Source organism: Coregonus lavaretus (assembly GCF_964263955.1).
Source record: "Coregonus lavaretus genome assembly, chromosome: 7".
Classification (NCBI taxonomy): Eukaryota; Metazoa; Chordata; class Actinopteri; order Salmoniformes; family Salmonidae; genus Coregonus; species Coregonus lavaretus.
In genome coordinates this window covers 7,697,301-7,713,691 of record NC_139994.1, presented here as the reverse complement: position 1 = coordinate 7,713,691, position 16,391 = coordinate 7,697,301, and the positions used below count along the sequence as shown (strand labels likewise).

The following is a 16,391-nucleotide window of genomic DNA, read 5'->3' as shown; positions in this document are numbered from 1 at the left end:
TCTCTCTCTCTCTCTATCTCCCCCTCTCCACGTGTAGAGATGTATATTGAACAGCATGTTGACTGTGATATCAATAGTCTCCTCTTCAGTGATCCAGTCTAATGAACCAGTGGAGGTTTACAATGCTGCTTGGCTTTTGTTGTGTCAGCATTATATAGGCCTTATTAATGGTAATGTTGGTGGTTGTATGTATGGTGATTTGGGATCCAGAACATCTCTCTCTCTCTCTCTCTCTCTATTATTCTCCTGATTAATCAGCCTCTCTTTAGCTCCGTCTTCATTTCTAAGTTAGAGCCTTCTCTCTCTCACTGTGTTATGTAAGACCTGTGTGTGTGTTGACCTGTGTGTGTGTTGACCTGTGTGTGTGTTGACCTGTGTGTGTGTTGACCGTGTGTGTTGTGGTCCGTAGGCAGACGCTGCAGTATGGGCTGGGTTCATTATGCGGCCTAACTGACAGGCCGTCACTGCTGCGTCGCACGCGCAGACAGACATACATACAGACAGACAGCTAATTATCAGAGCGAGAGCGGGTAGGAAGAGTGGGATAGCTAGGGTAATGCATACATACCATTACCCTATGGACAATGACATACAGGCAACCTGCTGTGACTGTGTACATCAGTCACTCTTTTTTCCATAACACCTCTCTCTCCCCTATCTCTCCTACCTTCTACACCTTAAGCCTCTCCTCCCCACTCTCCTCTTCTCTGCCATCTCTCCTCTTCCCCTCTGCTATCTCCTCCACTCTCTCCTCCCTCTCCTCTCCTCCACTCTCTCCTCCCTCTCCTCCACTCTCTCCTCTCTCTCCTCCCTCGCTCCTCTCCTCCCTCTCCTCTCCTCCACTCTCTCCTCCCTCGCTCCTCTCCTCCCTCTCCTCTCCTCCACTCTCTCCTCCCTCTCCTCTCCTCCACTCACTCCTCCACTCTCCTCCTGGTTGTGTAGTTTCAGCTATTTTCTCTCCCTCCTTATTCCTCTTGAATTATTAACACCAACATTATTAGGCCTTCACCATCAAGAGGCCTTTCATTAGAGCTACACGGCACCCTGAAGACTGATCACACACACACACACAGACACACGTTACTAAGACTGCTGATACACACTCCTCTAACAGTGTCGCTAAGGCGTAGTGCTCCTTTGGTGTTGAGGGATGCACCGTAGGACACACTGTCCTGTCCACTGTTACCAAGCACAGCTCAACATGGCCTGTTCTATGGATTAAACCCGAGCTTTCAGAAACTCCACACGCTATGTGATTCAGTAAAGATCATATAGATATGATGATGATGATGATTGTGATTTGTTTGACCTAGCACTAGGACTATAGTATGGAGAAGTTGTGCTCTTTGAATACTTACAGGTACCGGCAATTTGCGTGCCTGCCTGCCTGCGTGCGTACGTTTGTGCACGTGTGTGTGTCTAGGGGTTAATCAATGGTATATTAAGGGGCCGGGCCATGGCAGATGAGATTTGGGAGTGAGGGTTCCGCCTCCGTTTTTAACAGTTAAAATGTTGTGTTAATCTATCTGGCACGTCTCTGGTCATCTATCTGTGTCATCAGGACCCGTCGGGGGGTGGAGACGTCCATGCTAAAACATGGAACGCTCCTTAAGCCATCAGGCACTGGGAGGGACGGGGGAGTGTGTGAGTGTGAGGCCTAATTGAACATGATAAAGTGTAAAGTTAATTACCCCTCACGGCTGTCACTGATACCCCGGGGGGTGTTTCTAGGGGGGTAGCCTCAGGCACAGCTGTCGGCCTGGTTTTGGTGGGGGGGGGGCATAGTGGTGTGTGTGAAGGATAAAGGGGGGCCCATGGGGGTCGTGTGGAGGATGATGGGAACAATCGGCTTTTAAAGACGCCCCCCCCTCTGGTGAGCTGCTCTCAACAATCCTGTCCTGTCCCATCAGGACACACACACACCCCTTTCCCAGAGCAGAAAAGATTGTGATGTCTCTACAAATTAAGTGGTTAACTATCACTGAGCTCCATAGACCAAACAAAATAATCTGACTGCTATTGAGGAGTCTTGTACTTGTACTGTGAGAGAGCTTTGTGGCAACATATCACTTTAACCTTCGTTACCCCTGCAGAACACTGACATGATGTTGATATATTTGGGATTAAATAAGGCCGTCATAGGAGTGGTAGGACAGTTCGTGCATATATTACGACGACATTTTGTGACGTTTTGGTCTTCAGCAAGGGGTTTTTCGGATGTTCGTGCGCACATTTTTTTTCCTGAGGCAAGCGGAAGTTCGGACGCCCCTTTGTCGGTGATTGGTCAACAGTAGGGATTCTTCAATTAAGTGTTTGTTGTCATTCAGGGAGAGACGACTTGTTTTCATGCAAAAAAAAATCACTTGAAACCTCTTAGATGTAAAATTGCGCGACGAAGACCTCGACAAAAACTTCAAAATTAATGAGTTTTCTTGAGTTGTCTTAGATTAATTCTGACTATTTTGAGGAAGATACTGAATCTCGAGGGATTCTGTTTGTACACTTGTTTACATGGATATGCTTCTTAATAAAACCTATTTGAAACAAGGCATTACACTTTGTTATTATCATGGCATTTCATTATTATTATTCAGGTTATTACTTATAAATATTAATTAACAAATTAAGAAATACCAGGTTGGAGAGGATCTACAGCATTTTTGTATTTACACAACATTAACGGAGTCAGAATAAAGATATATGCCTACCTTGTCCTTGTCTGTTGGCTTTTCTGCATATAAATATGTTTTTTAAAAATACAGATCCTATTTAGACACACAAAACCATTAAAACGAAGTCGGATGTGTTTTCTCCCACTTTTCCCGAAATATTTGCACGTCACAAACCCTGCTGCTGCGGTCATTCGACAGTTCTTCGAAGAGAGGACGCCGTAATGAAATAAACTACTGAAAACAGGCCTTTTACAAGATTAAATCATGACAGGAGCGTTTGATTCTTATTAAAGAGATGGAGACCAGACAGGCTACGTTAGGAAACTTTCTGAATGGAAATATAGGCCTATAGAGAGAATCAGCGAACTCACACGCGCACAACCCGGTAAAAATACCCGTCAATCAAAGCTACCAGCGTATGTCAGACACAAGCAAATATTTTCTCCTTTCCTTAACGTATTAAAAAACCTAGGCCTACCTTAGGCTTTCTGAAAATAGGATCTAAGATAAAGAATTGACAAGGAAAGTATGAAGGGGACAGCTGTGATATCGTATGAAGATGACATTGACAGTTATTAAAATAGAAACAAATACACTCAACGTCCGTAGCCTATTTATCAGCGACGCTGATTATCAAGGGAGAGAGTGTTGGAAATATTTTTCAAATATTGTGAGGAAGTATTATAATTTGAATGGATGTAAAAAATATATATATATAACTGACTTAGTTGAAAAAAATGACTGCGCCCAGCTGGGCACTTTCCTACATTTGACATTTGCGAGAAGCAGGCCAGGTACTTCTATGCGTGCTCAGTCTACATTAAAAGGACAGAGAAACCAGACACATGCTCATTGCTCACATGGAGCGTGTAAATTATGGTATGAAATAAACCAAAACTTGATTCTCACAAGTGTAGCAGGTTCTGAACTCTGCAAAAAAAACATCCACTCCGAGAATGAGAACGGTAAATTACTGTAGTTAATACATGCATTAATGTAACCAAATGACAGGGATTAACGGTAAATTGCCTTTTTTACAAACGGTTGGTTACCCCATGGGCATTCATAAAAGTGCATTGCGGGCCAACACAAATATTTGATCCCCTGCTGATTTTGTATGTTTGCCCACTGACAAAGAAATTATCAGTCTATAATTTAATGGTAGGTTTATTTGAACAGTGAGAGACAGAATAACAACAAAAAAATCCAGAAAAACGCAAGGCAAAAATATTATGAATTGATTTGCATTTTAATGAGGGAAATAAGTATTTGACCCCTCTGCAAAACATGACTTAGTACTTGGTGGCAAAACCCTTGTTGGCAATCACAGAGGTCAGACGTTTCTTGTAGTTGGCCACCAGGTTTGCACACATCTCAGGAGGGATTTTGTTCCACTCCTCTTTGCAGATCTTCTCTAAGTAATTAAGGTTTCGAGCCTGACATTTGGCAACTCGAACCTTCAGCTCCCTCCACAGATTTTCTATGGATTAAGGTCTGGAGACTGGCTAGGCCACTCCAGGACCTTAATGTGCTTCTTCTTGAGCCACTCCTTTGTTGCCTTAGCTGTGTGTTTTGGGTCATTGTCATGCTGGAATACCCATCCACAACCCATTTTCAATGCCCTGGCTGAGGGAAGGAGGTTCTCACCCAAGATTTGATGGTACATGGCCCCGTCCATCGTCCCTTTGATGCGGTGAAGTTGTCCTGTCCCCTTAGCAGAAAAACACCCCCAAAGCATAATGTTTCCACCTCGGCGAGTTGAGTTAATTCCAAAGAGCACGATTTTGGTCTCATCTGACCACAACACTTTCACCCTGTTCTCCTCTGAATCATTCAGATGTTCATTGGCAAACTTCAGACGGCCCTGTATATGTGCTTTCTTGAGCAGGGGGACCTTGTGGGCGCTGCAGGATTTCAGTCCTTCACGGCGTAGTGTGTTACCAATTGTTTTCTTGGTGACTATGGTCCCAGCTGCCTTGAGAACATTGACAAGATCCTCCCGTGTAGTTCTGGACTGATTCCTCACCATTCTCATGATCATTGCAACTCCACGAGGTGAGATCTTGCACAGAGCCCCAGGCCGAGGGAGATTGACAGGACTTTTGTGTTTCTTCCATTTGCGAATAATCGCACCAACTGTTGTCACCTTCTCACCAAGCTGCTTGGCGATGGTCTTGTAGCCCATTCCAGCCTTGTGTAGGTCCACAATCTTGTCCCTGACATCCTTGGAGAGCTCTTTGGTCTTGGCCATGGTGGAGAGTTTGGAATCTGATTGATTGATTGCTTCTGTGGACAGGTGTCTTTTATACAGGTAACAAACTGAGATTAGGAGCACTCCCTTTAAGAGTGTGCTCCTAATCTCAGCTCGTTACCTAGCTCGTTACCTGTATAAAAAGACACCTGGGAGCCAGAAATCTTTCTGATTGAGAGGGGGTCAAATACTTATTTCCCTCATTAAAATGCAAATCAATTTATAACATTTTTGACATGCGTTTTTCTGGATTTTTGTTGTTGTTATTCTGTCTCTCACTGTTCAAATAAACCTACCATTAAAATTATAGACTGATCATTTCTTTGTCAGTGGGCAAATGTACAAAATTAGCAGGGGATCAAATACTTTTTTCCCTCACTGTATATCCTAGGCTACTATTCTACTTTGCAGGGATAGGAGGGCGGCATTTTGTTTGGTCTCTCCTAGGACGGCATATTGGACAGGACCTGGCATGATCAGCCTTGATTTAGTCTATAAATTTAAAGAAAATATTCCATATCAAATTATACCATACCAGGTTGGAGAGGATTGGCGCATTGTCCATTTGACACAATATTAGCGCATTATAGGCCTTAGAGCCAGAACAACCTTGTCGACCGCTGTTAAATAATTAATCAATAGTCAGACACATCCAACCTTTTTTTTTTTTAAAGAAGACAGATTTATTTATTTACTAGCAAGCAATGAAAACATGCATTGTATAAAAGAAAGTCGATACCATCAAATTATTTTGTGACTTTAGTGGCATAGCCTATAGTGTTCTACACCCCTGCGCATCATTAGTTGGAACGAGATGAAGAACGTTTAATAGACAGTTAGCAAAACAATTGCTTATAATCATTAGTAAATACTCCCGCTATTAGGTAAAGTTTATCTACATGAAAATAAAGTTAATACAATCTTTAAAAATCCTAAAATGAATGTAGACCTATTTAAACAGTTTTAAGGAACTGAACAGAAGGACAACCATCTCTGCAGCACTCCACCAATGAGGCCTTTATGGTAGAGTGGCCAGACGGAAGCCACTCCTCAGTATAAGGCACATGACAGCCCACTTGGAGTTTGCCAAAAGGCACCTAAAGGAGTCTGACCATGAGAAACAAGATTCTCTGGTCTGATGAAACCAAGATTGAACTCTTTGGCCTGAATGCCAAGCGTCACGTCTGTAGGAAACCTGGCACCATCCCTACGGTGAAGCATGGTGGTGGCAGCATCATGCTGTGGGGATGTTTTTCGGCGGCAGGGACTGGGAGACTAGTCACGATCGAGGGAAAGATGAACGGAGCAAAGTACAGAGAGATCCTTAATGAAAACCTGCTCCAGAGCGCTCAGGACCTCAGACTGGGGCGAAGGTTCACCTTCCAACAGGTCAACAACCCTATACACACAGCCAAGAAAACGCAGGAATGGCTTCGGGACAAGTCTCTGAATGTCCTTGAGTGGCCCAGCCAGAACCCGATCGAACATCTCTGGAGAGACCTGAAAATAGCTGTGCAGCGACGCTCCCTATCCAAGCTGACAGAGCTTGATAGAATCTGCAGAGATGAATGGGAGAAACTTCCCAAATACAGGTGTGCCAAGCTTGTAGCGTAATACCCAAGAAGACTCTAGGCTCTAATCGCTGCCAAAGGTGCTTCATCAAAGTACTGAATAATGGGTCCGTTTTTAATTTTTAATACCTTTGCAAACATGTCCTAAATCCTGTTTTTGCATTGTCATTATAGGGTATTGTGAATCGATTGATGAGGGGGGAAACTATTTAATCAATTTTAGAATAAGGCTGTCACATAACAAAATGTGGAAAAAGTCTAGGGTTCTGAATACTTTCCGAATGCAATGTATACTATTCTATCATACGTATTCTTCAGGTATAATATATATTCTATCTATATACTGTCCACAATGTCTATACATCCCATCATATATGTATATTATATTTATTTATTATATATATGTACATTTTATATATACAGTATCAGTCAAAAGTTTGGACACCTACTCATTCAAGGGTTTTTCTTTTATTTTTTACTATTTTCTACATTGTAGAATAATAGTGAAGACATCAAAACTATGAAATAACACATGGAATAACCAAAAAATAGTTAAACAAATCAAAATATATTTGAGATTCTTCAAATAGCCACCCTTTGCACACTCTTGGCATTCTCTCAACCAGCTTCACCTGGAATGTTTTTCCAACAGTCTTGAAGGAGTTCCCACATATGCTGAGCACTTGTTGGCTGCTTTTCCTTCACTCTGCGGTCCGACTCATCCCAAACCATCTCAATTGGGTTGAGGTCGGGGGATTGTGGAGGCCAGGTCATCTAATGCAGCACTCCATCACTCTCTTTCTTGGTAAAATAGCCCTTACACAGCCTGAAGGTGTGTTGGGTCATTGTCCTGTTGAAAAACAAATGATAGTCCCACTAAGCCCAAACCAGATGGGATGGCATATCGCTGCAGAATGCTGTGGTAGCCTTGCTGGTTAAGTGTGCTTTGAATTCTAAGGGAATCACAGACAGTGTCACCAGCAAAGCACGCCCACACCATAACAACTCATCCTCCATGCTTTACGGTGGGAAATACACATGCAGAGATCATCCGTTCACCCACACCGCGTCTCACAAAGACACAGCGGTTGGAACCATAAATCTCAAATTTGGACTCCAGACCAAAGGACACATTTCCACCGGTCTAATGTCCATTGCTCGTGTTTCTTGGCCCAAGCAGGTCTCTTCTTCTTATTGGTGTCCTTTAGTAGTGGTTTATTTGCAGCAATTTGACCATGAAGGCCTCATTCACACAGTCCCCTCTGAACTGTTGATATTGAGATGTGTCTGTTACTTGAACTCTGAAGCATTTATTTGGGCTGCAATTTCTGAGGCTGGTAACTCTAATGAACTTATCCTCTGCAGCAGAGATAACTCTGGGTCTTCCATTCCTGTGGTGGTCCTCATGAGAGCCAGTTTCAACATAGCGCTTGATGGTTTTTGCGACTGCACTTGAAGAAACTTTCAAAGTTCTTGAAATGTTCCGTATTGACTGCCCTTCATGACTTAAAGTAATGATGGACTGTCGTTTCTCTTTGCTTATTTGAGCTGTTCTTTCCATAATATGGACTTGGTCTTTTACCAAATAGGGCTATCTTCTGTATACCCCCCTACCTTGTCACAACACAGCTGATTTTGCTCAAACACATTAAGAAGGAAAGAAATTCCACAAATTTACTTTTAAGAAGGCACACCTGTTAATTGAAATGCATTCCAGGTGACTACCTCATGAACCTGGTTGAGAGAATGCCAAGAGTGTGCAAAGCTGTCATCAAGGCAAAGGGTGGCTATTTGAAGAATCTCAAATATATTTTGATTTGTTTAACACTTTTTTGGTTACTACATGATTCCATATGTGTTATTTCATAGTTTTGATGTCTTCACTATTATTCTACAATGTAAAAGCTAGTAAAAAATAAAAACCCTTGAATGAGTAAGTGTTCTAAATATTTTGACCGGTAGTGTATTGTGCAATACTAGTGTGTAGTGACCATGTATTGTGTGCTGTAGGTGTGGGAGCAGCCAGCCTGGCTAATCTAACCTTCATGGTAGGAGGGGTAGAGGAGGAGTACACTGCAGCCCATGAGCTCCTCACCTGTATGGGCGCTAACGTAGTGTACTGTGGACAGGTCGGCACGGGACAGGTAACTAACACACTCTAGTGTACTTACAAGTTTGCATACAAATTTACCATTTTCATACACTCAAACATTATTGTATAGTTGGTCACTCTCTCATTACAATAAGTCTGCTTTTTGTCTCACAGGCAGCTAAGATCTGTAACAACATGCTGTTAGCGATTGGGATGATCGGGACTGCGGAGACCATGAACCTCGGAATAAGGTACAGTCAACTACTTGTTAGTCAGCGTAGATCTGTTGGATTCACTTCTATTTACCCTTCACTGTCTCACAATGACTACTGTATGATTTACCTGACCATGTCTTTACCAGGCCACCAACTGGACCTGTGTGTTAGATATGTTACTGTTGATTTTGGGTTCCATGTTTTGAGATGGGGGCAAAGAGACCGAGGAGGATAGAGTTGGTGGCAGGGGTGGGGAGGTTTGAGGGGGTCAGCCCACCCCCTCTCAGACCTGTCCGGGGTAAAGGGAGACTGATGAGGAGGCAGAGACTCATTTACATCCACTGGTTGAGGTCTCAGTGCAGCCTAGTCACAACCAGCTGCTGCTTACAAACTACATATCCCAGCATGCACTGCTCCCAGCCCAAACCAACCCTGCGTACAAACGACATATCCCAGCATGCACTACTCCCAGCCCAAACCAACCCTGCGTACAAACTACATATCCCATCATGCACCGCTTCAAGCACTTGACACTCAGCTGCTTACAAATTACATTTTCAATCATTCACCACTTCAAGCCCTGACACCCAACTGCTTACAAACTACATATCCCATCAGCCCTGACACTGCCTCAATGGATAAGACTGTAAAACTACATTCCCCATCCCCCTCTGCCCAGCGATTGCTGCTGCTGCTATTAGGGTTGTAAAGGATGCATCTATTTCCCTCTCTGTGGTGTGTCTGGCCTCTAGTCAAGCAGTGTGTGTTTGTGTGAAGGTGTATTTTGTGTGTTAGTTCTATGTGCTCATGTATACACGGTCATATGATTAGTGTATCCTGTATTGTATCAAATGTGTGTGTTGTATTTGCCTCTGGTGCGTTGTGTACGTACAACGTTTGTGTGCGTGATTGCGTGTGTGCCTGCGCGTGGGTGGGTGTGTGTAAGTGTGTGTGTGTGTCTGTAATGCAGCTAATTTATCTGTGGGGAGACGGAGGGGGAAACTGTCAGGGGCAGATGGACATAAATCCCCCACTAGGCCTCTGAAATATGGAGGCAGTAAGAGAGCAACACATATTTACTCACCACACCACTGTTCCTGCTACACACACACACCTACCCATACACACACACACCTACCCATACACACCTACCCATACACACACCCCTACCCATACACACATACACATCTACACACACGCATACACATCTACCCACACACACATACACATCTACCCACACACACACATACCTACCCATACACACATACACACCTACCCACACACACACACACACCTACCCATACACACCTACCCACACACATACACATCTACACATACACATCTATCCATACACATCTACCCATACACATCTACCCATACACATCTACACATTCACATCTACCCATACACATCTACCCATACATACACATCTACCCATACACACACCCCTACCCATACACACATACACACATCTACACACACACATACACATCTACCCACACACACATACACATCTACCCACACACACACATACCTACCCATACACACATACACACCTACCCACACACACACACACACCTACCCATACACACCTACCCACACACATACACATCTACACATACACATCTACACATACACATCTATCCATACACATCTACCCATACACATCTACCCATACACATCTACACATTCACATCTACCCATACACATCTACCCATACATACACATCTACCCATACACATCTACCCATACACATCTACACATACACATCTACACATACACATCTACCCATACATACATACACATCTACACATAAACATCTACCCATACATACATACACATCTACCCATACATACCTACCCATACACATCTACCCATACATACCTACCCATACATACCTACCCATACACATCTACCCATACATACCTACCCATACACATCTACCCATACATACACATCTACCCATACATACACATCTACCCATACATACACATCTACCCATACACATCTACCCATACACATCTACCCATACACATCTACCCATACATACATACACATCTACCCATACACATCTACCCATACAGTGGGGGGAAAAAGTATTTAGTCAGCCACCAATTGTGCAAGTTCTCCCACTTAAAAAGATGAGAGGCCTGTAATTTTCATCATAGGTACACGTCAACTATGACAGAGAAAATGAGAAAGTCTGTGTTGCCCAGCGACAGCCCCAAAACATCATTGCTCTAGAGGAGATCTGCATGGAGGAATGGGCCAAAATACCAGCAACAGTGTGTGAAAACCTTGTGAAGACTTACAGAAAACGTTTGACCTGTGTCATTGCCAACAAAGGGTATATAACAAAGTATTGAGAAACTTTTGTTATTGACCAAATACTTATTTTCCACCATAATTTGCAAATAAATTCATTAAAAATCCTACAATGTGATTTTCTGGATTTTTTTTCCTCAATTTGTCTGTCATAGTTGACGTGTACCTAAGATGAAAATTACAGGCCTCTCATCTTTTTAAGTGGGAGAACTTGCACAATTGGTGGCTGACTAAATACTTTTTTCCCCCACTGTACATACATACACATCTACCCATACACATCTACCCATACATACATACATACACATCTACCCATACACACCTACACATACACACCTACCCATACACATCTACCCATATACATCTACCCATACATACCTACACATACACATCTACCCATACACATCTACCCATATATACCTACACATGATTATCTACCCATACACACCTACCCATACACATCTACACATACATACACATCTACCCATACACATCTACCCATACATACGTCACATACAAATCTACCCATACATACACATCTACACATAAACATCTACTCATACATACATACACATCTACCCATACACATCTACCCATACTTCCCTACCTACCCATACACATCTACCCATACACATCTACCCATACATACCTACCCATACACATCTACCCATACATACCTACCCATACATACCTACCCATACACATCTACCCATACATACATACACATCTACCCATACATACATACACATCTACCCATACATACATACACATCTACCCATACACATCTACCCATACACATCTACCCATACACATCTACCCATACATACATACACATCTACCCATACATACCTACACATACCTATCTTCCCATACACATCTACCCATACATACACATCTACCCATACACATCTACCCATACCTACCTACCCATACACATATACCCATACATACATGCATACATACACATCTACCCATACATACATACACATCTACCCATACATACCTACACATACCTATCTTTCCATACACACCTACACATACACATCTACCCATACATAAACATCTACCCATACACATCTACCCATACAAACCTACACATACCTATCTACCCATACACACCTACCCATACACATCTACCCATACACATCTACCCATACATACATACATACATACATACATACATACACATCTACCCATACATACCTACACATACCTATCTTTCCATACACACCTACCCATACATACACATCTACCCATACACATCCACACATACACATCTACCCATTCATACATACACATCTACACATAAACATCTACTCATACATACATACACATCTACCCATACACATTACATTTTTACATTTAAGTCATTTAGCAGACGCTCTTATCCAGAGCGACTTACAGGAGCAATTAGGGTTAAGTGCCTTGCTCAAGGGCACATTTACGTCATTTAGCAGACGCTCTAGTCCAGAGCGACTCACAAATTGATGCATTCACCCTATAGCCAGTGGGATAACCACTTTACAATTTTTTTTGGGGGGGGGGGGGTAGAAGGATTACTTTATCCTATCCCAGGTATTCCTTAAAGAGGTGGGGTTTCAAATGTCTCCGGAAGGTGGTGAGCGACTCCGCTGTGTGTGTGGGGGGGGGGTAGAAGGATTGCTTTATCCTATCCCAGGTATTCCTTAAAGAGGTAGGGTTTCAAATGTCTCCGGAAGGTGGTGAGTGACTCCGCTGTCCTGGCGTCGTGAGGGAGCTTGTTCCACCATTGGGGTGCCAGAGCAGCGAACAGTTTTGACTGGGCTGAGCGGGAACTATGCTTCCGCAGAGGAAGGGGAGCCAGCAGGCCAGAGGTGGATGAACGCAATGCCCTCGTTTGGGTGTAGGGACTGATCAGAGCCCGAAGGTACAGAGGTGCCGTTCCCCTCGCTGCTCCAAAGGCAAGCACCATGGTCTTGTAACGGATGCGAGCTTCAACTGGAAGCCAGTGGCGTGTGCGGAGGAGGGGGGTGACGTGAGAGAACTTGGGAAGGTTGAACACCAGACGGGCTGCGGCATTCTGGATGAGTTGTAGGGGTTTAATGGCACATGCAGGGAGGCCAGCCAACAGCGAGTTGCAGTAATCCAGACGGGAGATGACAAGTGCCTGGATTAGGACCTGTGCCGCTTCCTGTGTGAGGCAGGGTCGTACTCTCCGAATGTTGTAGAGCATGAACCTGCAGGAGCGGGTCACCGCCTTGATGTTAGCGGAGAACGACAGGGTGTTGTCCAGGGTCACGCCAAGGCTCTTCGCACTCTGGGAGGAGGACACAACGGAGTTGTCAACCGTGATGGCGAGATCATGGAACGGGCAGTCCTTCCCCGGGAGGAAGAGCAGCTCCGTCTTGCCAGGGTTCAGCTTGAGGTGGTGATCCGTCATCCATACTGATATGTCTGCCAGACATGCAGAGATGCGATTCGCCACCTGGTTATCAGAAGGGGGAAAGGAGAAGATTAGTTGTGTATCGTCAGCGTAGCAATGATAGGAGAGGCCGTGTGAGGATATGACAGAGCCAAGTGACTTGGTGTATAGGGAGAAAAGGAGAGGGCCTAGAACTGAGCCCTGGGGGACACCAGTGGTGAGAGCACGTGGTGCGGAGACAGCTTCTCCCCACGCCACTTGGTAGGAGCGACCGGTCAGGTAGGACGCAATCCAGGAGTGAGCCGCGCCGGAGATGCCCAGCTCGGAGAGGGTGGAGAGGAGGATCTGATGGTTCACAGTATCAAAGGCAGCAGACAGGTCTAGAAGGACAAGAGCAGAGGAGAGAGAGTTAGCTTTAGCAGTGCGGAGAGCCTCCGTGACACAGAGAAGAGCAGTCTCAGTTGAATGACCAGTCCTGAAACCTGATTGGTTTGGATCAAGAAGGTCATTCTGAGAGAGATAGCAAGAGAGTTGGCTAAAGACGGCACGCTCAATAGTTTTGGAAAGAAAAGAAAGAAGGGATACTGGTCTGTAGTTGTTGACATCAGTGGGGTCGAGTGTTGGTTTTTTGAGAAGGGGAGCAACTCTCGCTCTCTTGAAGACGGAAGGGACATGGCCAGCGGTCAAGGATGAGTTGATCAGCGAGGTGAGGTAGGGGAGAAGGTCACCGGAGATGGTCTGGAGAAGAGAGGAGGGGATGGGGTCAAGCGGGCAGGTTGTTGGGCGGCCTGCAGTCACAAGTCGCAGGATTTTATCTGGAGAGAGAGGGGAGAAAGAAGTCAAAGCATAGGGTAGGGCAGTGTGAGCAGGACCAGCAGTGTCATTAGACTTAACAAACGAGGATCGGATGTCGTCAACCTTCTTTTCAAAGTGGTTGACGAAGTCATCCACAGAGAGAGAGGAGGGGGGGGAGGAAAATGTGGCAAAGAGCTTCCTAGGGTTAGAGGCAGATGCTTGGAATTTAGAGTGGTAGAAGGTGGCCTTAGCAGCAGATACAGATGAAGAAAATGTAGAGAGGAGGGAGTGAAAAGATGCCAGGTCGGCAGGGAGTTTAGTTTTCTTCCATTTCCGCTCCGCTGCCCGGAGCTCTGTTCTGTGAGCTCGCAATGAGTCATCAAGCCACGGAGCTGGAGGGGAGGACCGAGCCGGCCGGGAGGATAGGGGACACAGAGAGTCAAAGGATGCAGAAAGGGAGGAGAGGAGGGTTGAGGAGGCAGAATCAGGAGATTGGAGGGAGAAGGATTGAGCAGAGGGAAGAGATGATAGGATGGAAGAGGAGAGAGTAGTGGGAGAGAGAGAGCGAAGGTTGCGGCGGCGCATTACCATCTGTGTAGGGGCAGAGTGAGTAGTGTGGGAGGAGAGCGAGAGAGAAAAGGAAACAAAGTAGTGGTCGGAGACATGGAGGGGAGTTGCAGTGAGATTAGTAGAGGAGCAGCATCTAGTGAAGATGAGGTCAAGCGTATTGCCTGCCTTGTGAGTAGGGGGGGACGGTGAGAGGGTGAGGTCAAAAGAGGAGAGGAGTGGAAAGAAGGAGGCAGAGAGAAATGAGTCAAATGTGGACATAGGGAGGTTGAAATCCCCCAAAACTGTGAGGGGTGAGCCATCCTCAGGAAAGGAACTTATCAAGGCGTCAAACTCATTGATGAACTCTCCAAGGGAACCTGGAGGGCGATAGATGACAAGGATATTAAGCTTAAATGGGCTAGTGACTGTGACAGCATGGAATTCAAATGAGGAGATAGACAGATGGGTTAGGGGAACAATTGAGAATGTCCACTTGGGAGAGATGAGGATTCCTGTACCACCACCCCTCTGACCAGATGCTCTCGGGGTATGCGAGAACACATGGTCAGACGAGGAGAGAGCAGTAGGAGTAGCAGTGTTTTCAGTGGTAATCCATGTTTCCGTCAGCGCCAGGAAGTCGAGGGACTGGAGGTTGGCATAGGCTGGGATGAAGTCAGCTTTGTTGGCAGCAGAACGGCAGTTCCAGAGGCTGCCTGAGACCTGGAACTCCAGGTGTGGGGTGCGTGCAGGGACCACCAGGTTAGAGAGGCAGCAGCCACGCGGTGTGGTGCGTTTGTGTAGCCTGTGCAGAGAGGAGAGAACAGGGATAGGCAGAGGCATAGTTGACAGGCTGTAGCAAATGGCTACAAAAATGCAGAGGAGATCGGAATGAAATGAGCTAAGCATCTGGGAGAGGAGAGAGCAGGGCCTCCCTCACCAAAAACTTCTACCTCAGAAACTAAAATTGTTTCACTGAACCACCCGAACAAAAACTCTCCCAACTTCCACCTTTAGAAATCAGAATTGTTGTGAACCACAGCGGTTCAATGTTTAAAGGAATAGACTCAACCCACTTTATTCAGCTAGCTAACTATGACACCATAGCTAACTAGCATGATAGCATCCAATAACAATAACACACAGTTTAGCACCAACACTTGGTCACAACAAACCACCAATAGTGTGTTAACTAGCTAACTAGCATGCTAGCATCCAGTAACACACAGTTTAGCACCAACACTTGGTCACATCAAACCACCAATAGTGAGTTAACACACTAAACAGATCATTCGTGTCTGTGTCAAGTTCCTTTCATGACGCAGCAATGATTAAACGTTGGCTAGCTAGGACAAGTATATTGTATTTAGCTACTACAGTACAGTTAGCTGGTCGTGTTGGGTAGCTAGCAATGGCCACTGTGTTGACTTTGTTTGGAGAACGGCTAGCTAGCTAGCTTCGTGCTACACCCGGCACACAATGGCTACTGTGTTGACTCTGACTCTGTTCGAAAAACGGCTAGT

The 16,391-nt window shown here is 44.8% G+C and overlaps 1 protein-coding gene across 1 annotated transcript in view; it reads left to right on the top strand.

Annotated features, from left to right (window-relative positions):
* LOC311133029 (3-hydroxyisobutyrate dehydrogenase, mitochondrial-like) overlaps positions 1-16,391 on the top strand; it is a 55,414-nt gene that overhangs the window by 25,032 nt on the left and 13,991 nt on the right. The window contains exons 5-6 of the mRNA XM_084166447.1: positions 8,505-8,638; positions 8,761-8,837. Of these exons, the coding sequence (XP_084022573.1) occupies positions 8,505-8,638; positions 8,761-8,837 (211 nt within the window). The remainder of the gene's footprint in view (positions 1-8,504; positions 8,639-8,760; positions 8,838-16,391) is intronic.